Genomic DNA, 24135 nt, shown 5'->3' with positions numbered 1-24135 from the left:
GGCATTATGGCATTGCATGGAGAACACTCCTTTCCCTTGCTCCCTCTTCTTGATCCCTTATGCATGTTCCCATATGTTCAAATCCAACAAATAAGCAAACAGTAAAAGATCCCAGAGCCTGCTGATGAAGACTGTGTAGGTCCACCTTTCTGAAAAAGATGGCAAAAGCTGGAGAACTCTTACGGGCTACAAGCATGAGCAGAGCATTGGCTGTGGCAGAGAGGTCACACAACATGGGCTATTTTTCCAGCAAGCTTAGCACTCATCATCTGGATCTAAAGAAAAAGAAAGTACATCCCTAATAGTCCATCCCTTGTACAGAATTAGGCTGTCCAAACGGATCAACTCAGAGGCCTAACATGGTTATGCTTTTTAATAATTTCAAGGATAGTGGTAGTCAGGAGGCTCAGACACAACAAAAAGAGGCATGGAACAGCAAGTATTGCCATGCTGGTCCTGCCTTCCCTTGGTGGTCCTGCTCTAGAACAGTCAATGAGGGTTCTATGTGAGGGCACGAGAGTCTTCACACAGCAGGAACCATTATGAGACATCTCCCTGTCATACCCAAGTGCCCAGCTTGCATTGCATTCTCCAAGGGGCCTTCTCTCCTGGATTGTGGGTAACCCTCAGCTCTACCTTACTGCTGGGAAGCTCGATGCATTAAGTAAAAGTCCTAAACTGGCTTGTCCCAAGGTGCAGTTGTCAAGTAGACTGGACCAGGCCACCTACCTTGGTTTCTCTTCTTGGGTCAGCCTCCCACACACTCAGGAAAGAGAGAATGTGGATTACCTGCTCAGCTCCCTCCTTCCCTAACACCATTTTTATAATTGAAAAGCAAGACGGGGCATTAACAAAAGAATGGGAGGAAAGATGAAGACAGACTCTGGGTTAGTTTCCCTGGAAAGGAAGGAGCCTGGGTCAGTCTCCCTGGAACACCCTCCTGGGAGGAAATCGGCTCCATCTCTTACCTGTTACTCTCCCGCGCCCCTTGTCAGCAGAGCACACAGCAAAATGAAATTTAGAACTCTTCCTCCCATGATCCCCCGCCCCCCCCCCCCACACACACTTCTTTCTTTTGTGGGCACTACCGGGGTTGAACCTAGGACTCTGTGTGTGTTAAACAAGCCCCTACACTTGAAGTATATGTCCAGCCTCCTTAAGGGGAATTACAAGCACAGCCCAGCTCCAAGCTTCACATGCAGGGCCTCATTCCAGCACTGTTAGTCTTCCTAGCTATGACTCAAGTGGTGGCCAGACACTCAGGCTACCAATGCCTCTTCCATGCATTAAGTGCAGAGATCTTGGCTTGTCTTTGCCCTAGTTTGAAGGAGAGAGTGTAGGAGATTATTGGAAATTGGAGATTGTAAACTCCAGTCAGTGAGTGATGGGTGAACCCCACTGAGGCCAGAGGTAAGCCATTAACTTGACGTTGTAAGCAAAATTTTGTTCAAGCGAGCATTTTTCCCAGGATAATGCCTCAGCCACACATCAAATTCAGAAGCATGTGCGGGCTTTAAATTCCAGCTAGAATACATAGTGTATAATAAAGGTGGCTCCAGGGCAGATAAGCTGAGTCCTGCAGCCAGGGCACAGGGGATGACTCGCTCTCCACTGTCTGTCCCTTCCCCATCCTCCTCAAGAGGGAAACAGTCTCAGAGCCAACAATCCTAAAATGAGCAGAGCCTTGTTTTCCAAATGATTTCAAATATGCATCGGAACGCTTTGAACACAAAGCACTTACTTGAAATCGAACGTGAAGAGTGGAACTTACCGTCTCGTCTTGTTAGATAAAGACTTCAAGTCCTGTTGCAGAGTTTTGCATTTCTCTGTCTGTTGGGGTGATGTCTCCTGCAGCAGATACGTGCTGTTTTGTGAAAGAGAATGAACGAAAAAAGACTGATTTAAAATGAAAGAATGTAAGATTATTAACAAAAATCAGATTTAATTGATAAGGTGTATATCAAAATGAAGTCTGATCTTCATTCCATTATTGAATTTCTCCCTGGAAAAGGAAATTGATGTTTTTTGTCTCTGATGGGTGTAAATTTTTACAAGCGACATAATAAAGTCGAAATGAAAAGAAGTCGCGCTGAAGGCATCGCATTTTCATTTCTTTCTCTTTTGTTGTATTTCCAGGTTAGTATTCATAATGAAGAAGACGCTGTGTGGTTTAATCAGCATATGTAAATAGCCTGTATTTTGTTAATAACCGTCTTGGGTAAAAAACCCAGAGACACAGGAAATTAATGTTTTTCTCCATAAAGAACACAGGTGGAACTGGCCTCTGATCCTTGTAACAAGCCCCACATGCTTACTTCTATGAACTCAGAAAAATCAGAGGTGGGACATAAACAAACCACAAGCACAGCATAAAGTCTAAGGAAATGGACTCTTGCACAAGACAAGCTTCATAGACACATGCATGCTGTTTGAATGACTCTCAGAAATAAAAACAGTCTCACGGACACAGACATGGTAAACTAACTGACTCTTAGACCCAGTGAGGGTCACGGACACGGTGTTCAGTAGAGACACACTGTGTCTGGGTCCACCCGAGAGGAGCCAAGCAAACAGACTTAAGATCTAGACAAAGGCAGGACAGACTGAATTTCTTTATTTCCTGAGCATGAGAGACAAGAGAGAAGGAGCATGAAGGTAAAGAGATAAACAAGAAAAATTCACAACTAACTCTACAATATTTCTCAGAGGTGCTTTCTGAGAGTACTGGGTATGGGTTACCTGGGCCAGGAAGATGGCTCCAAACCCGGTGACCTGAGTTCAGTTCTTGGAGTACGTGGTGCGGGGTGAGGGGGGGGAGAACTGATTCCCACAAGTTGTCTGACCTTCCTTCCCCCACCACTTTTTTCCCCACTCACTCTTTCCCTAACAGCACTTCCTGCAGTGTTTGAATGTATTATTGTGCTCCCAAGCATTTGGTTATCTCTAATTTGTTGTGTGTTGTATTCAGGCAGCACCGCTAATGAAGTGAATTACCCAGTCAGCAGTGCTTTGAATTACGATGGCTTTGTAATGCTCAGTTGTGGACCGGTGACAACCAGGTGCCAACAGAACTGTCTCATACACCTTTTCTTGTACTGGAGAGCTTCTTTCTTAATAAACACAAGCTAGCTTTGCCCAGCTACAAACCAGGCAGGCTGTATGCAAATCATCTGGGAGTATCAGACGCAGCCGTGGAAACGACAGAATGGAGTCTGGAGAAGAGAGTGAGGTCTTTAGTGGAGCCGACCTTGCCTTCTGGGCTTCACTTTGACCTCAGCCTTCAGCCTGAGAGTTTCTCTGTCTTAATTCTTCCCAATAAAGTAGCTAAAGGGATTAAACAAGGTATTATGAAAACACCTGACACACAGAAGCTAACAGATAACTGTGTCCTTGCTCTAAATCATCATCGAAATCCATTCTCAGGCGGGGGCTACAGATCCCTCTGTCTGCAGGAAGTCACTCAATCCCCAGAGAACAGACAGGGGCCTTCTAGTTTCCTTTGCCTTCTGTGCCTCTCTGTCCCTTTGTTTTTATTCAAAACCTTTAGTTTCTCCCTTTTCCTCTCCCTTTCTAAGACACTCCGGAAGAAGAAACCAAAAACCTTGTAAGCTCTGAAATAAGAAAACTCATAACTGGCAGACAGATACTATCTTAGAGGTTAGCATGCAGCCCAAAGTGGCTGTGATGGTGAGCCCTCCTTAACGTTCTGATTGGCGGGCAACTTTCTGATAAGTCAAAAGGAACAGAGGAAGGGAGCAATCAAGATAAAAGTAGGAACTCCAAAGGCTCTGATTCAAAGCAGCTGATAAAACCAGAGGTTGCCATGGGTCAAGAGAGAGGATGTATAAGCTGCCCCCCATCTGCCCTTCCTCAGCAAGGATCTGGCCAGAATAGTCCACCCCGAAGGACTGGTTATCAATACGGGTGGTGGTGAAAACAGTCACAAGAAGCAGACCACAGAAGCAAATGGCACCATAGTCTGCTATCCAAATCTCATTTTAAGAGACAACTAAGGGGATATCCACCTGGCACTAGTTCAGTGTGGTCTGAGTCGCTGGGGAAGAGAAAGAAAGAGGAACAGGATTCAGAGGACTTCCAGGTGCTGTCTGAACCACCCCACACCCCAAGGGTAGACTCTGCAAGCTCCAAGTATGATTTCTGTTTCTGTCCCCTCTGAGTTCTTAATATTGCTGTTTAATTCCAGTTCACTGCAATTTTCTGATGTAAATTTCTTACCAAATTATTTCAAACAGAAAATTATGGGCTTATATATTCATGACCAAACTTCACAGCAAGCATCCCTGCCACAGTCCCCCCTCCACCACCAGAGAGACATGTCCTGGATAGCGCAGTGATTCTCTCCCTGGAGATGTGCTACAATGTGGAGACTAATTGAGATTTTAATGCTTCCCAGACCAACCAGCAGAGATGACTACAACGGTTCTCCTTGCCCGTGCTCCTCTGCAAGACGACCAGCCCTGCTCACCTGTCTCTGTGCAAGCCGGTCTCACTGTGCATCTGTAGCATTTAGCACATCTGTCACGTCTTGCCAGCACCCTTGGTTCCTTCCTCCACAGACAGCCCCCCCCCACAGCTTGCAAAAGAAGTGACTGAAGAAATAAAGCACCAATCATGGATATCCCTCAACCTGAGGCCCATAGGACCGGTGACTTGATAAATCCATAGTGTCCAATTTGCTCGGCCTTCACAATTCTATTTCAAACCCCAGTTCCCTCAGGGAGCGCTCTCCACATTCAGATCTCCTACTGTCTTGGCCATTCACTGCCCTTCCCACATGGCACTCAAATCATGCTGCCTGTTTCAGAGGACAAGGTGCTGCTGAATGTGATTAATCCATAGCTGTCAGTCCTGACCTTCCATCTGAAAGAAAGACCTCCTCTCTCAGATAATGATAATGCACCTGCCGCCCATCCCTCTGCGTCGCCTCTGAGATCAGGTCCTTTCCTGCTAATCCTTCTGAAAGCATCTTCGCTCTCTCGCTGTCTGCCATTGCCATGATCAGTTCACGACTGTCTCAAAGTCAAAGGCAAAATAACTCACTTTGCCGTCCCTTCTAATGGCAAGCCACCACTGCCCATCTTCTCTGTTTATAAATTCACTGCCTGGCTCTCAGAAAGCAGCATCACTAAGTCAAAGGAGACCTCAGTGCCTCTCTGTGGCTTCCCAACCGGCAGCAGGATCCGGTTCCACCCACAGTCAGAGCCCTTTCACAGCGTCTTTCCTGGGCTGTTCTGTATGTCTTGGCACTGTCTGCATTCATTTTCCCATATGACTTTAAGGTAATGACGGGCACTCAGCTACAGGTGCTGTCCTGTACATTGCCTGTGGGTCTCCCGCCTTCGCCACCTGCCTGCTCTCTCTAAACCTCTGCACAGGCTTCCTTTCCTTCATCTATTCTCATTGCTCCACAGTGGAGCATGCTCACATGTGCATTTGATCTGATCATGCCACTTCTCCGCTCCAAATCCTTCCCCTTGGGACATGTAGCCCACTCCTTAGTAGGATTTCCAAAACATCAGCCATCTAGCTGGCTGGCCTTTGACTATGAGTTTAATGACAGTTTGCTGAACGCTAAATGATACAGATTTCTCTTTCTCTCCATTCCCTGCAAGTCTTATTCCACAAATTCTGACTGCCTTTATTACTTAATAATAGAATTTGTTTGTTTTGTGGCAGCAAACAAGCCTTTAGGCACGGGGTCATCGCTTCAGTGTCCAGGAGGAAGAACTCGTTAACAAGAGTTGGGGGAGAGGAGACAAAATGAAGCATTTCTCCTGTCAGTGTTACCTCTATAGATGTTGGGCTTTTGTGGAAATTCTATTTTTATAAGTCATCCTTGAGTTGAAAGTGACCATTTTACAAATCCATCTGCAAGAAGCTGGGATACTGCACTGGCTTTTGCCAAGCAATAAACAGTACAAGTCTGATAATGTGGAGAACATCTCTCAAGGGAACGATGTTACACAAATCTGCAGAACACTGCCATTGGTACTCGGTATCCACCAAGACCTCTACAGCACAGAATTAATGTCACCTTCTGAGTGTGACCTGTAATCATGCAATCATGCAATCATTACCCCAGCCAAGGAAAATATCCCAAGGAGCAATCTGCATGTAAGGCTCTCCGGAACACCAAGTACAGCTACACTCTATTTATGGTAACATAATGGGCGTCACAACATAAAGCTTAAAGTCTGATCAATTTTGCTCTCTCGGAGGAATGGATGCATTAATAATAGCCAGAGAATGGTTTCTAAAAACAGAAAGCTCGAAGAATGAATATTTTAGTTAAACATTTCTAATATTCTTACTTCATCCATGAGTGATAAGACAGGACAGCATGCAAATCACTTGCAGAAAACCCAAGGGGTCTAACAGGCTGGCCGGCCGCTGGAACTCAGGCCAGGTAGGACCTGGTTCCTGCCTCTAAGCCTTCGAGTTAGAGTCTAAGATCATCAAGCAAATTTCTTATGGTATACTCCCCTACTCCCATGTAGGTTTCTGTTAGAAGAAGGGCAGTTGTGATGATTAATCTTGACTTTCAACTTGATAGAAACTAGGATCAACTAAGACCAGCCCCTGGGCCATTTGTGGGGGTGTTTGTAGGAAGGGTGAAATGAATAGAATAGATTCTCCCTCAGAGCAGGCAGAGCTTTCCAGAAATCCCAGATAAAAAGAGCTTCAAGTGGGAAGCAGTTCTGTGTGTTTGCACCTTGCTAGTCAGTGCTTCTAGCCTTCTCTTGCCACTGTCACCACCATGTCTGGCCTACATTAGAAGCCATCTTTTTCTGAAAATGGGAGCCTTCCAGGAATTCTTAAGGTCTCCAGCTCCAGACTGAGACTGCTGAGGCTCAGAGTTGTGGGCTGAGCAGCTACCAGGTTCCCAGATTCTCCATCTCACAAACAATCACTGTTGGATTAACTGGTTCCTCTCGTATAAGCCAACCTGATAAATCTTTTATAACAAGTTCTCATTCCATCAGTTCTGTTCCTCCAGAGAAGCCAACATAGCAAGCACCCAGCACACTGTGTAATTGGTTACTCTCCACTAACAAAGTAGTATATCATCCTTATATGTGTGTTGATGAATACTGCTTCTGAAATGCCCATACTCAAAAGCAGATCAAATTGAGGCTCGGTGCCTACAAAGATGAGGGGAAGATCTTGATCTTTCTCTTTTCTCAGTCATTCATCAGTTATTTGTAGAGTCCACACAAGGCATCTGAGAGATGGGTGACACTTGAGATGATACAGTGAAAAGAGCCATAGCATTGCTGCCTTGGAACCAGTCATCTGCTGGGGGGTGGGGCAAGCGAGTAAATGCACACACACCATCTGACACTGCAGCATGGGAGCCAGCTAGTTTCCATAATCACATTAATTTCAAGAAACCATGAATCTGTGCATTTAATTCAAAATATGGGAATTGCTTTTAAAATGACAACGTAGATAGAGAGTTATTCTTTTAAACATGAACACTGCTGGCAACTTAAATTGTAAAATATTCTGCAGATCATCTCTGTTTACTTGGCTCTTATCTGTTTCCATTTACCATCAATGAAGATTAATTAGCCACCCCTTGACTAGTAAATCAGTTATCAAGATGTAATCTCGAAAATTTCCATTATGGAAAGACCATTTTCAAAATTATAAATTCAGAACTACTGTGCATATACAAAATTATATACATGAAAGATTTTACTTTGCTCATAAGGGACCTAGTTAAAGGAAGCATTCACAGTACCAACATATTTAAAAATCAAGAATATTGAGATGAATGTGTGGAGGTAAATCTATTTAGAAAGGGATAAGATAATTTGCATATTTATAGATAAAATTTAGCTTGCATGATGTCTATATCTTAGAGTTCTCAAGGAGCTCCCAGAGGATCAGACCAAGATAATTCAGAATTGTGGGATCTAAGCACAGCAAACTTACTAATGAACCTGTTGGCTAACTTTCATGGTCATATGGAGAGAAAAACCATCCATTCACTTACATAACAATAAACTCTATGAACTGTAATGTCAATCTGCCAGTTAAAATAGTAATACCACAGTTACGGGAGCAGCCAACCACTCTTTGATTGGATTTGGAGCAAAATCCATGAAAGGAAATCATGCCTGAAACTATACATCTGGTGACAACCTATGGCTGGAGATATCACAGGCCCTACACTATGCAGGGAATAACATACTATTGCTAACTAACTTAATATGACATCAAACTGCCTTCGAACCATATACGTTTATGCCGATAGACATTTGTCACTCTCTTCCTTAATCTAAGAAGCTTCACTTGGCAATAGCAGTGGTGAATGCATAGATCAGTAGTTGTTTAAGATGCATAAGGAACAACTGAGTGCTCAGCCCTAAAAAACACATTTCCCAGCTCCTTTAAGGCCGACATTTGAATGAAACAGCAGTCCACAGAATTGGAAAAGATTTTTAACAACTACACATCAATTGAGGGTTAATATCCAAAATATATAAAGATCTAAAAATCTATCAAAAAATCAAGAAAACAAATAATCCAATTAAACATTGGAGTATAGATTTAACTGAGAATTCTCAATAGAGGAAACTCAAATGGCTGAAAGACACTTAAAGAAATGTTCACCATCTTAAGTCATCAAGGAACTGCAAATCAAGATTTTTTTGAACTGATTGAGTTTTTTCATCCCAGAATTTAGGAGGCAGAGAGGTGGATCTCTGTGAGTTTGGGGCCAGCCTGGTCTAGAAAGTAAGTTCCAGGACAGCCAGGGCTACACAGAGAAACCCTGTCTCAGAAAAAACAAAAAAACAAAAACAAAAACAAACAAGAATTTAATAGTCTGAAGAAAAAATTACTTTGAGATTTCATTTTATAGTATATTTATACAATGGAATATGACTCAGCCATTTGAAAAATGAAATCATGAAATTCACAGGTAAATGGATGGAACTAGAAAAAAAAAAAACACCCTAACTGAGGTAACCCATATCCAGAAAGACAAATATGGTATATATTCACTTATATGCTGTGGACTTTAAGTCAACAATAACCAAACTACAATCCATAGAACCACAGAAGTTAGTAATAAAGTAAGGGACTGGGGAGGGAGCGATGCACCTCATAGGAAAGGGAAATAGAATAGAGACCTATGGATGGAAGGGGAAAGGGAGGCTGGAACCGAGGGGAAGGGAAGAGAAGGAAAGTAGAGGAAACACAGGGAGGGACAGCTAAAAATCAAGGGCCATTTGAGTGATGGTATAAAAACCTAATTCATTAGAAGCTTCCTAAAATATATACCTATATAAAGGCAATCTAAATGAAATCACCAAATAACAGGGGAGACAGAGCCCCAACTGGCCATCTCTTGCCACCAAATGAAGCTTCCAGTGCCTGAAATGGGTTACATCTAATTAAGTTGTTGGCTAAAGAGGTCCCATGGGAATCCTCAACAATCCCAGGCTATTGCCGAGGTTGTAGGTTGTTCTCTATAAACCGACAGCAAGTCCCTATTGCTGAAGACAACACCTACACAACTCATTGAAGATGGAGAAGCCAAGCATTCACCCGTACATTCTAGTGTCTTTGGCACAGGAAGGTACACTACATGTTACCAAAAAAGAAACACCAACCCAGCCACAAACCCTTTGATCTACAATGGTGTCCTGCCTACAAGATATGCTTGGACAACGGTGGTTCAAACCTTGTAGGAGTAACCAACCAATATCTGATTTGACTTAAGAGATGGGACCCATACCTAACAGAGCTTGACTAGCCAAGAACTTGAGACTAGAGAGTCCAGTCACTTAGGGTAAAACTAAATACTACTGTTCCACTAAAAGCATGTAGCAATAAAATAATTTCTAATGACATTGTGCTACACTCATACATCAGTGTCTTGCTCAGCCATCATCAGAGAAGCTTTGTCCTGCAGCATCTTGGAACAAATACAAGGAAACAAAACCAGATACCATGCAGCTCATGACAGATCTCAGAACACTCAGCCATAAAGGGATATCTCCATTAACCCTCTCCCCCCTTCAGAGCTCTGGGAACCCTACCAAAGAGGAGGCAGAAGGAAAGTAAGCGTCAGAGGGGATGGAGGACACTCAGGAGACTAGACCCTCTATAGCAACTGAGTCAACACACATACGCACTCAAAGAGACTGAGGCAGCATGCACAGGCCTATACGGGTCTGCACCAGTTGGGATCCTAAAGCAGAAAGAAAAAGTAAACACCCGCCACCATCCCTTACCCAGACACAATCTCCAATTTATAACCACTTTCAAAAGAGAATTTAGTTTTCTCCAAGGGAATCTGTCTAGGGAAAGAAACTACCTACCCTTCAGGGTAAACTGGAGGACCAGTAGATGCTCGACAAAAAATGAACTCAGGGTATCTTTGGGGGTTCCTTGTCTCTTCATGTTGTGTTAAGCCTTTATCATTTATTTTTATTACTTAATAATAATAATCTTTTTATTTATTTTATTTTTATTTATGCATATTTTCTCTCTTTCTATCCGAAAGGTCCTTTGAGTAAATACTTTGGCTTCCAGTTTAGTGTTTTTGTAGGATGCCTGAGTCTGTGAATGAGTGAATCTGCTCCTGTATCTATTTCTTCTGCCTGTTATTGAGCGCTTCTCCTCCCATTTGTTTTGCCATATTCCTATGTGTTAGTTTTCGATCTATCCTGTTTTATTTCATTATTATCCCCTAGAACTCTGTTTTCTAATGAGAGGCAGTTCAGATCTGAATGGGAGGGGAGTAGAAGAGGGGGAAACCATAATTAGGACTTATTACTTGAGGAATGAAAATTTATTTTCAATAAAAAGATAAAAAGGAGATAAAAATAATCTCCCTGTTTTTAACAACATCATTGCCTACTCCCACTAGACCAAAGGAAGGATTCACAATTCCAAACCTAACTAACTTGATTCTTCTGAATTTCAGACTTCCCTCAGAGAGAAACAGATGCCCCTGACTTAGGTGTGATGAGTTCTCTGGTACAGTCAGGAAGAACTGGTTTACATGTGTCGACTGAAGTGAGCACTGGAAAGAAGTACCCAAAGGACAAGTCTGGCATGGAGACTAGAGGAAACTCCTAATCCAGTGGACAAGAGGGTGTTCTTAAACAGGCATAAGCATATTTAGGTCATGAGAAAATAAAATGTAAGTGGGTTGGGTGTATGTGGCAAATCTTGGGGATCCATGTCTCGCTCCCCAATTGCCTGATCCAGCAGTGTGAAATCCTTAGGTGCCTAAAGCAAGTGTAGAAGTATCAAGTCAGGAAGGAGTCTACCCATAATGTTTTGTCCCTCTAGATCTCAGTAATTTTAGAATAAAATACACTTTTAAGACCTACCTCTAGCTGATCTCCAAAATATAGAAAGAACTCAAAAATTGAGCATCCAAAATACAAATAATCTAATAAAAATGGGGTACAGGCTTAAACAGAGAGCTCTCAACAGAGGAATCTAAAATGGCTGAAAGACACTTAAGAAAATGCTCAACATCCTTAGCAATCAGAGAAATGCAAATCAAAACAACTCTGAGATTCCATATTACACCTGCCAGAATGGCCAAGATCAAAAACAGCTTATGCTGGAAAGGATATGAGGTAAAGGGAACACTTCTGCATTGCTGGTAGGAGTACAAAATCATACAGCCACTTTGAATATCAGTGTGGCAATTCCTCAGAAAATTAGGAAACAAACAGTCTACCTCAAGACCCAGCAATACCACTTTTAGGTATTTACCCAAAGGATGCTCAATCATACCACAAAGACATTGGATCAACTATGTTCATAGCAGCATTATTTGTTGGAGTCAGAACCTGGAAACAACCTAGATGCCCCTCAACTGAAGAATGGATAAAGAATATGTGATACATTTACACAATGGAGTACTATACAGAGAATAAAAATGACATTTTGAACTTTGTGAGCAAATGGATGAATCTCGAAAGCATCATACTGAGTGAGGTAACCCAGACCCAGAAAGACAAATATCATATGTACCCACTCATAAGTGGATTTTAGACATAAAGCAAAGAAAAACTAGCCTACAAATCACAATCCCAGAGAATTTAGACAACAAAGAGGACCCTAAAGGAGACACACACGGATATAATCTACATGGGAAGTACAAAAAGACAAGACCTTCTGAGTGAATTTGGAGTGTAGGGATCATGGGAGAGAATAGAAGAGGAAGGGGAAGAAGGGAGGAGAGAGGAGAATAATATATAACTCAATAAAACCAATAAAAAATAAATAAAAGAATTTTGATTTGGGCTAAGATCATTGATTAGCAGAAATGTTCCATTTAAATTATATGTATTATATTTTTGTTACTAAATACTTAAGATACAGTTTTGATGGAGGAGAGTTATCTGTCTATGTTTCTTTCATTGGTTAATTAATAAAGAAAACTGCCTTGGCCCTTTAAGAGGCAGAAAATTAGGTAGGTGGAGTAGACAGAACAGAAGTGTGGGAACAAGGAAGTAGAGTGGGGGAGATGCTTCAGGCAGTCGCCATAGTGAGTCTCCATGCTTCTCCTCTCCGAGATGGATGCAGGTTAAGATCTCTCCTGGTAAGCCACACCTCGTGGTGCTACCCAGATTACTAAATATGGGTTAAAGAAAGATGTGAGAATTAGCCAATAAGAGGCTGAAACTATGGGCCAGGCAGTGTTTTAAACGAATACAGTTTCCGTGTAATTATTTCGGGTGTAAAGCTAGCCGGTGGCCGGGTGGCGGGATGCAGCCCCGCCGCTCCCACTACAGATTGGCGTAAGCCACACCTCGTGGTGCTACCCAGATTACTAAATATGGGTTAAAGAAAGATATGAGAATTAGCCAATAAGAGGCTAAAACTATGGGCCAGGCAGAGTTTTAAAAGAACATAGTTTCCGTGTAATTATTTTGGGTGTAAAGCTAGCCGGCGGCCGGGTGGCGGGACGCAGCCCCGCCGCTTCATTCAACACAGTTTCCGCTTAGAAAATAAACCAGACATTTATGATGAAAAGAAACAACCTCTAGCAGTATTTTCTTACTCTGTAACCAAAACTACTTTATCTTTCATTGGGATACTTTGAATTAGAAAAATCTTTGATATGCTGAGGGTATTTCAATGTTAATATCAATATTATTCGTGTGTGTATGTGCAGATACAGATGTATGTTAGAGCACATATGAACACTTGTGTACATGAAAGCCAAAGACCAACCTTAAGTGTCATTCCTGAAGGGCCACCTATCTTATTGATTAAAGACAGGGTCTTCCACTGGCCTAACGCACGTCAAGGAGGCCGAAGTAGAACAGTGAACCCCCGAGAGCCATCTGTCTCTGCCCCACGCCACCCCTGGATTTACAGGTGTGAACCACCATACCCAGCTGGGTTCTGGGGATGAATCTTATTTCCTCATGCTTGCAACACAAGCACTTTACCAATGTAACCATCCCCTTAGCCCTGTATCAACAAATTCCTGTATATTAGCATGGTTAAGAAAGAAAGCCCTAAAAAACACATATGGTACGGTCATTAGGTACACCTTCCCTGTGTCTCTCTCATTTATTCCTTACCAGAGACCTGCGAGTTAGGTACTGGGAACATTTCGGGAAAGGAGGAAAATAAAGTGAAGAGAGGGTTTTTAATCCTGATGCTGTGATTCTGTGTGCTCAGCCACCCCACTACTCCACTCCTTCAAGGGAGCACTTTTTCCACTGAGCATCACATTCCCACTCTTCCTCAATCTCTTCTGAGTTTATGGGGTGACAGGGTTCTCTTTTTGATCAAACTCCATTATGCCTTACCCTGAACTCCGTGCAAGGAGCTCCTACTTCAGGACATGCCCTCAGGAGCCCAAGTCTAGCAATAACCTTCCTCAGCCAGGCTATTCTGCACCCCACATTCTTGCTGAGTATACTCAGTATCTCCTCAAACTCACTGTCTGTTGTCCTAGTCAGCTTTAACTGTCAACTTGGCACAGCCTGGAGTCACCTGAAAAGGGGGTCTCCACTGACCATTTCTCAGATGAGAGTGGACCGTGAGAACATCTGTGGGAAGTTGTCTTGATGAGTACTTGCTGTAGGAGGCCCCTGCACACTGTGGGCAGCACCATCCCTAGGCAAGTAGTCTTCGGCTACACAAGAAACTGAGCATAAGCCTGTGGGTGAGCCATCATGCAGCCTTCGTCCATGGTTTCTGGTTCATGTTTCTGCCTTGATTTCCTACCCCGATTTCCCTCAATGATGGAAGGTGATCTGGAAGTGTAAGTCAAATAAACTTTCCCTCACCTACGGTCATTTTGGTTGGTCTTTTATGACAGCAACAGAGAAGCAACTAGAATATTTGATCCCTCGGATCTGCCTTCAGCAAAATCCTGTACTTGAGCCTAAGTGTTTCCCCCTAGTAATAGATCCCTACCTCCCAAAACACATGCACACACACACACACACACACACACACACACACACACACACGTGTATATACACACATACATATCCTGGTTCTAGTTATAAATTTCTGCTTTTCCTTTGCTGGAATTGAAGCCATATTTGTTTACTACAAATCTCCAGGAATAACACCTACTGTGGTAGATATCTAAATAAAGTCTGCTTCACCATTGTAATGGTGTCATGAATGATTTTGTTTCTTAGAGCTGTTTTTCACTTTGTAGATAACAATGGCAACACAAAAGCATTCTTGTTCATAAGTTCACAGAGGAATTATTTCTGATGGAGAGACAGCCCTGCCATACATACACACTGGCTTTGCCTTGTCTTCACACTCATGGCTCTTCCTAATTGATAAATGTGTCTGTTATATAAACTCTTCTTTAAATCAGCTACAACTTCTCACAAGTTTCCTCACTGACACATTACACAGAACCTTTACAGTGTCCATTCTTACATCTGTGTGAGATGTGTTCTCGCCTTCTTATAAAAATTACCTTTTAACGCCCTGCACAACCATGCTGAAGTCATTTCTGAATAAACAGAGTGGATGAGCAAGATTAACATTGGTGGTAAGAAGACACTAATTCCCATCTCTGTTCTGCTACACGTTGCACCATTAACCTAAGGAAAGTTATTTAACCTTTCTCTATCTGTAGATAATAGTGTCTCTCACGTGGAAGCAATGCAAAGCGAGTAAGAGATAATTCATGAAAAGGCTCAGCACAGTCCTGGGAATGGGTGGCCCACATAGTAAGTGGCATTCAGGAACAGCAATGCATACTGCACAGTTCATCACTGGGCTGCCTGCCTCTTTAAGTGGAGCATCTCCAACTGCATCAAGCCCTAGTGTCTCCTGGAAATGCTTCCTAAAAATACAAATCTTGGTTTAGTAAATGGGGGTGTGACCTAAGAAGCTGCACTTCTAATAAATTCCCAGGATTTGCCAATCTGCTGGACTGAGAGAGTGGTTTGGGTAACAAGGTCTTAAAATTCTCAGAGTCAAGCTCTTCCACCCTCATAGTCTCTTTGTCAATAGCCTATGACAGGTAAAAATAGGCTGTCACCCAGCGGTAGTTACACCGCCTTTAGGCCCGGCACTCGGGAGGCAGAGGCAGGCAGATCTTTGTGAATCTCGAGGTCAGCTTGGTCTACAGAGTGAGTTCCAGGACAGTTATAGCTGTTACACAGAGAAACTGTGTCTCAAAAGAATAAACTAACAAACAAAAATTGGTTGCCAACTTGATAGGATCTATAAGAACCTCGGGAAAAATATACTGAACCTGAGCATGTCTGCAAAGGATTACCTAGATAAGGTTAATTGATGTGGAGAGATCTAGTCTAATGCGGGGAACCATTCCATGGACTGGGGTCCTGAATTGGCTGAAAAGGAGAAAGTAATCTAGACATAAGCCTCTCTGAGTCTCTGCTTCCTGATTGTGGGTACAATGTGATCAGCCACCTCGAGTTTCCCGCCACAACCCCTGAACTCTCCAACTGTGACCCCAAATGAACCTTTCCCCCTTAAGTTGCTATTGTTGGGTATCATAGCGATCCGAAAGGTCGCTAATACACAGCTTCCAGCAAGACTTCACACACCAGCAATGTGAGAGATTCTTCTTACAGCTGAAGTGCAATGTTGGTGGAAAAGCAATAAAATAACTTGAAAATCATGAGAGTAAAATGAGCCAAATCACATGTCACTAACTGGGGATCTTTTTATTTCCATATGAAAAAGCACAACAAAGAAAAGAGTGTAAGAGGAGTCTTGCATGCTGAGAACACAACGTAATTGCTTTCCTGACTCAGCTGCAAGGCTTGGTCTCCCAGCAGCTCTGCATCAAGGCAAACCTCCAGGCAGCCCTGCATGGAATCTGACTGGATGCATGCAGCCCTTAAATGTCTATTATGCAAAATCCTGATGGCAGCTAGAGGATGCAGGTCACCTTTGAGAAGTCAGCGCAGGGTACAAGCACTGGAGATGCTGTCTGACGTCAGTTAAGTCCACACTGAAGCATCCATCTTGTCTCTATAAAGATAATCAGCACGTTCTCAACCACATGAGTGAATTTCTGTGCTAACTGAATAGTTCTTCACTCAGTCTTGGAGAATCAATCGTTGAGACAAGACATCAATGAGAAGATATCTCATTTTTTTCCCTTTATGTTTGTTGCATAGATTGGTCTCAAACTTGCTATTTAGCCCAGGCTACCCTCAGAGATAGATGCTTCTCCCTTCACTTCCTGGGTGTTGGAATTACAGATGTGCACTCCTCCAATAGTGACTCTGCACAGATGTGCACTCATCCAATAGTGACAGTGTACAGATGTGCATTCCTACAGTAGTGACTGTGTACAGATGTGTACTCATACAATACTGTGTACAGATGTGCACTCCTTCAATAGTGCCTCTACACAGATGTTCCCTCCTTCAGTAGTAACTGTGTACAAATTTGCACTCCTACAATATTGGCTCTGTTTACTATTGAAAGTTTCTGTGAATGGAGTGTTCTGTTCTTGGATCATTGTAAGAAAAGATGGAACCAGTGTAACCAGGGCAAAGCTGAGAGCCAACCTGATGGTGCTGCCTAACGAAGGTAGAGACTTCAGGAAGTCATTTGTCACAGAAATGTTAATGTTACAAGAACTAGTTGCTGAGTACATGTGTCTATAAATATTGTCATAGTTGTTTGTGTTTATTTGTAGAGTTCAAAATGATTGCAAAGAAACTTTCAGCAATAATGTTGAAACATTGGGGAGATACCTTGTGTCCTGAATAAAATAAGAAAAGTATGTCACAAAAATTAATAAAAAGTAGGAAATGAAACATCTTATCTTCCTGTGATTTCAGAAATATCAAATGACATGAAAGATCTGAAAAACAGTGATTTCCTGATTGAGGAAAGAGAAGAACTAGCTCATTTAATATATGGGAAACATGCCAATCTTGTCTGGAATTTCTGTTTTTTCCCTGCAACCTATATTTATAAGATAGGGCAGTGGTGACACATGCCTTAATCCCAGCACCTTGGGAGACAGAGGCAAATGGATCTCTGTGAGTTCGAGGTCAGCCTGGTCTACAGAGCTAGCTCCAGGACCTGTCTCAAAAAAAAAAAATAGTGATAGGAAATCACATTTTGTTGAAGAAAGAACTCCACCTCTTCCCAAGCTCGTGGCTAAGACTGGGTGTAAACAGAGTTCCAGCCTCAGTCCCTGAGTCATGCCGGGGACATCTGTCTCTGGTGTGATTGCTTCATTGCCTTTTGAAACTTCTAATAAACTCAAATCAAGGAGTGAATAAATAACCAGACAGACTGGAGGACTCAGGATAGCTCCTCTGGGGGAAGATGAAGAACTCTGAGAACAAGGGTCTTCCGATGAACCCTTTGCTAATTATAAGAATTAGTTAATTTGATGGGCCCAATCTCTTAATCCTATTTAATTGAGATTTTGTGATATTTTAAGTAAAGATATTTAAATTTTCTCATTAATATTTAGTGAAGTCTAAGAGAAGTGCACAGCCCAATTTACTATGCTTAGGTACATTGTGATTAATAAAGGTTAGGAGTGTCCCAAGAGACCTATCATTCACCGCCTGAAGCAATATAATTACAGGTGAAATCAGAGCAGGAAACAGAGCAAAGACATAATCTTTGAAAAGATGAAGTAACAGTGACTCAGCGTAGTATTAGGTTCTGAGAAGCGCAGTCAATCAAATGTTATCTCAGGCAACTCAGGAGCAATACACCTCCTTGACAAATCTGAAACTACATTCAAGTGTATTAATTTCTCATCTGCTCATTCACAATTTCCCAGCTGATCCAGTGTCCTGGGGTGACTTCCCTTACAATCTAGGATAATCTGACTCTAGGTAAAGTGGAGGGAGCTCCCTGGTTTTGTTACAGTTATATCTGGGGTGGGCCTTCTAAGCTGACAGAGCCCAGAAGCTGTTTCTATTGGTCACCAGCACCTCTTTTCAAGTCCTCTAAGGTTGGCCTCTAAAGCACCTCCTACCAGAAGGACTTCTATTCTTTAACTACTTACTACCCCTATTTCCTATCCATCTGAAAAAGCAGTTGAGGTCATACCCAGCAATGAGTTCTAAGGAGCATTAATGTCTCACGCCTGGAGATGAACAGATTTGCATTTCAAAGCATGCTTTTAAGGACTGTCTTCTTCTACTCCCAGCCCTGAGGCTTTCAAGCAAAACCGGCAAAGATCCCCAGCTGATCCTTTAGAGTCACAGCAGCCCTTGGGCCCCTCTCTCTCTCTCTCTCTCTCTCTCTCTCTCTCTCTCTCTCTCTCTCTCTGTCTCTCTCTCTCTGTGTCTGTCTCTCTCTCTCTGTCTGTCTCTCTCTCTGTCTCTTTCTGTCTGTCTCTCTCTGTCTCTCTGTCTGTCTGTCTCTGTCTCTCTCTCTGTCTCTCTCTGTCTCTGTCTCTCCCTCTCTCTCTGTCTCTCTCTGTCTCTCTGTCTGTCTCTCTCTGTCTCTCTCTGTCTCTCTCTGTGTCTCTCTGTCTCTCTCTCTGTCTGTCTCTCTGTCTCTCTCTCTGTCTCTCTGTCTGTCTCTGTCTGTCTCTCTCTGTCTCTCTCTGTCTCTCTCTGTGTCTCTCTGTCTCTCTCTCTGTCTGTCTCTCTGTCTCTCTCTCTGTCTCTCTGTCTGTCTCTGTCTGTCTCTCTCTGTCTCTCTCTCTGTGTCTCTCTCTCTGTCTCTCTCTCTGTCTCTCTGTCTGTCTCTCTCTGTCTCTCTCCCTCTCTCCCCTCCCCACCCCCACCCTGGCATCCCATCATGCCCTGCTCCAGCCTGCCCGAGTCTCTACTTTGAGACCTTCAGCTAGAATCCTTTCCCAGTTTTCACTAATTGTCTTGGGGTTTCTATTGCGGTAAAGAGACACCATGACCACAGCAACTCTCATGAAGGAAAACATTTAATTGTGGTGGCTCTTACAGTTCAGAGGTTTAGTTCATTATCCTCGTGAAAGGAAGCAAGGTAGTATGCAAGCAGACACAATGCTGGAAAAGGAGCTGAGTTGACTTAACTCACAGACAACAGGAAGTGGTCAGAGACACTGGGCGTGGCTTGAGCATAAATTAGACCTCAAAGTTTACCTTCACAATGACACACTTCTTTCGACAAGGCCACACCTACTTCAAAAAAAGCCACACCTTCTAATAATGCTACAACCTTTAGGGGCCATTTTCTTCCAAACTACCACACTATTGAAAGTTTTGTTGCTGTTGTTTTGTTTTGTTAAATTTGGGGACAGTTTCGTAGTGTAGTCTAGGTTAGCCTAGAACTCATGATATTCCCACCTTAGCCTTCTGAGTTCTGAGATAACGGGAGTATACCACTGTGCTCAGATTAAGACCTTTCCTGGTGAGTCGTCTCCATTATTGTGACCAGACTCGCAGCACCCACAGTTCAGAACTTGTTGTTCTAGAAGACAGCTACTTCTCAACATAGGCTCCAACATGGATCATGGCATTACACTGTCTCATGCCATCCCGTTTACTGACCCACTGTCCAGGCCAGGCCCAATCCCTTGCCTAAGACTCAAAGAAAATTATTAATTCAATAAGAAATCCTGAAGTGGGGGTTCTAATTGGGAGGCTGATCCTAAACTGGAGGCAGAGAGTAGTTCCCTAAGCCATACAACTTTAGAGCAGTTATCTGGCCATAGTGTAGCACAATAAGGCCATGGATTGAGACTGGCTTAAGCCAGTTTGCTGCCCTCTGCTTTGAATACTCGCTGGTTATGACATCTAAATTTATCTGTGCAGTCACTCCTCCATTGGGCTCCCTGGGCTCCAGATTCGTCTGTGTGGTCCTCAGCCTCACTGGTCTTTCCACTTGGTGCCTTCTGGTAATCTTGTCAAATGCAGCATGGATCCAACACCACCCTGGTCTTCCTTTCCCTTTTCTAGTCACTATGTCTCCATGGATGACAATGAGCATCTTAAGCTAAAAATTGATTATCCTTAATCAATTTTATACTTCTTTTTTTTTTCTTCACTATCCAGGCTCTGGGCTATTCTTTCTCTAGTCTGCCCACATCACTTTGCCTTTTTGTCTGTCGTACCCAGCCTTGTCTGGACATTCTATTAACTAGTTTTTCAGCTTCTATGTGCTCCCAGCAGCTGTCCATTCTCTATGTAATGTTCATGCTCATCTTTAAAACTTGCTCTGGAATTGGGATTTGTGGTCTGGTTTTCTTTTGCTATATATTTAAAAACCACTAATGAGAAGGCTCCCACAGCCTTCTCAGCTTGGTCGATCACCTTCCTGGACCTGGGGGGAGTTAGGAGGACCTTGGACTTAGCATAGAGTGGGGAACCCTGATGGCTCCTTGGCCTTGAGAGGGAGGGAGGGGAGGTATGGGTGGAGGGAAGGGGAGGGAAGGGGGAGAAGGAGGGGAGGGAAGGGGGAGGAGGAGCGGAGGGAGGGGGGAGGAGGAGGGAAGGAGATGGAAATTTTTAAATATAAAAAAAAATAAACCATGAGAAAAAAAATAAATAAAAATAAAAACCACTAATGAGTGAGTACATGTGATAATTGTCTTTCTGGGTCTGGGTTACCTCACTCAAAATGATGTTTTCTAGCTCCATCCATTTGTCTGGAAAAAAACCCCACAAATCACAATCCCAGAGAACCTAGACAACAATGAGGGCCCTAAGAGAAACATACATTTATCTAATCTACATGGGTAGTAGAAAAAGACAAGATCTCCTGAGTAAATTGGGAGCATGGGGACCTTGGGAGAGGGTTGAAGGGAAGGGGAGAGAAAGGGAGGGAAGCAGAGAAAAATGTAGAGTTCAATAAAACTCAAAAAAATAAAAAGTAGACCTGAAAGCCTGGTAAAAACCCCGCATAGAGATGTAGGCCAGGAAATAAGCACAGACACTACCACTGAGGAGAATGAAACAAAGCTAAAAAGGGTCTGTCTTAGGAGCAGAGCCTATCGGAGAACGTTAGTTTCTCAGGACACGAATTTCATTGTTATAAATTTTGTTATGTCTGTAGATTTGATCTTTACACCAATCTTTTTAAAATTTACTTATTTTTCTAATATACATTGGTGGTTTGACATAGGTGTCAGGTCCCTTGGAACTGGAGATGCAGACAGTTGCTCTATCATGAGGGTGCTGGGAATTGAACCCAGGTCCTCTGGAAGAGTAGTCAGTGCTCTTAACTGTTGAGTCATCTCTCAGCCCTCTCTACTCCAATCTTATGGTTTCCTTTCTCATGTTTTCTTTAGGCTTAGTTTTCTTTTCTTCCTTTCTTCCTCCCTCCCTCTCTCCCTTCCTCTCTCCCTCCCTCCCTCCCTGACTCCCTCCCTCCCTCCCTCCCTCCCTCCCTCACTCACTCACTCCCCTCCTTCCTCCTTTCCTTTCTCTTTATTTTGTTTTTTTGTATGTAGCATTGGCTGTCCTAGAACTTGTTATATAGACTAGGCTGACCTAGAACTCAGAGATCGCCCATCTCTGCCTCAGAAAGTGCTGAGATTAAAGGCTTGTGTCACCTCAGATGGCTTAATTGGCTTTTATTATTCTGGCTTTTAAAGGTGGGAATCCAGTTGTTGACAGTGGGAATCCAGATGTTGACTTGGGGCCTTCCATCAGTTCCAGCAGATTTAAGTTTTTAAATTTCCAACAAAGAACTGCTTTACCTGCACTCGCAAATGTTGAAGCTTTGTGCGTTTCCTTTAAGTTAATTTCCCTTCACATTTGTGTAATGCACATAAAAGTAAAAGTCTGGCATGTCTACACTCGTCTATAACCTAGCATTTGGGACGCAGAAGCAGGATAATCACATGTTCTAGGCTGGAGTGACCCTGGCTCATAAACCAAATAAAGTAATTTTTCCTTTGTTTTCTCCTCTGTGAGTTGTTTATCTTATTTATCAAATATTAATTTTTTTATAAATTTATTTATATTGTTGGTTTATTTCCACATGTTCTGTACGTTACTTCCTGCATTCTATTTTTAAGATTGCTTTGGGTTTTATAACATACATTTAAAAAATTTTTATGGACTTCCTTCCAATGACTGCATAACAACTCATATTGTAAAGGAATCTAATAAACATATTTTATTTGTTAAAAAAAAAACTTGCTCTGGCGTATTACTGGGATAAAATGCAAAGTCCTCACACAAGGTTTGCATCCCACCACACACCCTGGCTTAGCAACTGCTTTTATTGTGTTTTCACCTTGTTTCCTCTGTGCCCCACTCTTTGGATTTTTCACACACTCTAACCGAAGGGTTGGCTCACTCATTTGCTCTTCTATCTTGGATGTTCTTTTTCCATCCTGTAGGTCTTATTCCATTTGTTAGCCCCTTTGAGTGACGTTTCTCTCCTTCTGTCTAAGGCTGATCTCTGCACACAGCTGAGCGTTTTTCTTTTGCTTCTTATAATAATTCCTCAAGTGGGCTTGGCTTTCTCTGCCTTGTTTCTTGCTGCTACTCCAGCACAAAGCTCAGCCCTGGCATAGGACTGTTCACTGAAAGAATGAGTTCAGACTCTTCTTCTTCATCAGACTGCCAAAGAAGCCCATGACTGCCTTCTCCCAACTCTCTACCTGCTCTGAACCCCCACTCATCTCTGGAGGAAAGCTAGCTCAGCAAGACTGGTCCTGTGCATCAAAGGTAAAGCATTGACAGAGAATTAATAGGGGAAGATAGAACCTGAAAAGCTTAGAAGGAGTCAGACTCAGATAAATGGCTCATCAGTGGAAAATAAAGAACAGAGGAAGAGCGAAGGAGTAGGAAGAGAAAGAGAGCACTGCAAAGGGAATTAAAACCACAGGATCCAAAAGGAAACAATAGAATTCTTGCAATATTTCTTAAATTTGAATCTCCAAACTTGTTGAGAAAAATTAAAGGAAATGGACTTTAAAAAAACCCAAAATCATTGAAGATCATTGAGTTGAATTAATTTTTATGTATTTTAATTTTTAAAGACCTATTTTTGAGGTTAGGTTTCATACAAAGTCCTGCTTCCTAGGGCTGAACTATGTGGGTCCATATGAAAAGAATGCATTTCTGAGAGGCAATGTGACCTGAGTAAACATGGAACACAGGATTCAGAAGTGAGGCTTCGGCCTCAAGGGCCTTGTTCTTATTATATTTCACCTGCTTCTGCCCAAAAGCAGAGGTGAGAGTTTTGATATATGGGCTCTCATTGTTAGTGTTTTCCTTTCTGCTTTTTCATAGTAATTCAACTCAAGATCATTGATTTCTGATTTCCAAAATGTCATCTTAATTTTTTTTTTATTGTGCCAGGCAGTGGTGGCACATGGCTTTAATTCCACCATTCCACCTGCCTCTGCCTTTGAATGGTGGAATCACGAGTTAGAGGCAGCTCTGTGGTTACAAGCACAGGCTGCTGTTGCAGAGGACCCAGGCTCTGTTACCAGCACCCACATAACCTCAGTTCCAGGGGGTCCAGTAACATTGCCCTCTATATTCTCCTTCAAGTGGTGCACAGAAACTCATCAAAGCACCCAGGTGCGCTCACACAGACACACACACACACACACACACACACACACACAAGCCAAACTGAAAAAAAAATAGAACTTCCTCATCTTACGTGACAAGCTTCTCACTCTTACAGTGCTGTGGGTGGACACCTTCTTATAACTTCTTTACCTCGCCACCTGGCTTCTCTGAA

At 42.7% G+C, this 24135-nt stretch overlaps 1 protein-coding gene across 1 annotated transcript in view; it reads right to left on the bottom strand.

Moving 5' to 3' along the window:
* Positions 1-24135, bottom strand: part of St8sia6 (ST8 alpha-N-acetyl-neuraminide alpha-2,8-sialyltransferase 6) — a 129608-nt gene that overhangs the window by 61100 nt on the left and 44373 nt on the right. Inside the window, exon 3 of the mRNA XM_038335357.1 lies at positions 1772-1864. Within this exon, the coding sequence (XP_038191285.1) occupies positions 1772-1864 (93 nt within the window). The remainder of the gene's footprint in view (positions 1-1771; positions 1865-24135) is intronic.

The sequence above is a fragment of the Arvicola amphibius genome, chromosome 6, assembly GCF_903992535.2.
Source record: "Arvicola amphibius chromosome 6, mArvAmp1.2, whole genome shotgun sequence".
Lineage (NCBI taxonomy): Eukaryota > Metazoa > Chordata > Mammalia > Rodentia > Cricetidae > Arvicola > Arvicola amphibius.
Note: the sequence above shows the minus strand (reverse complement) of the source record. Positions and strands in the feature narration are given on the sequence as shown.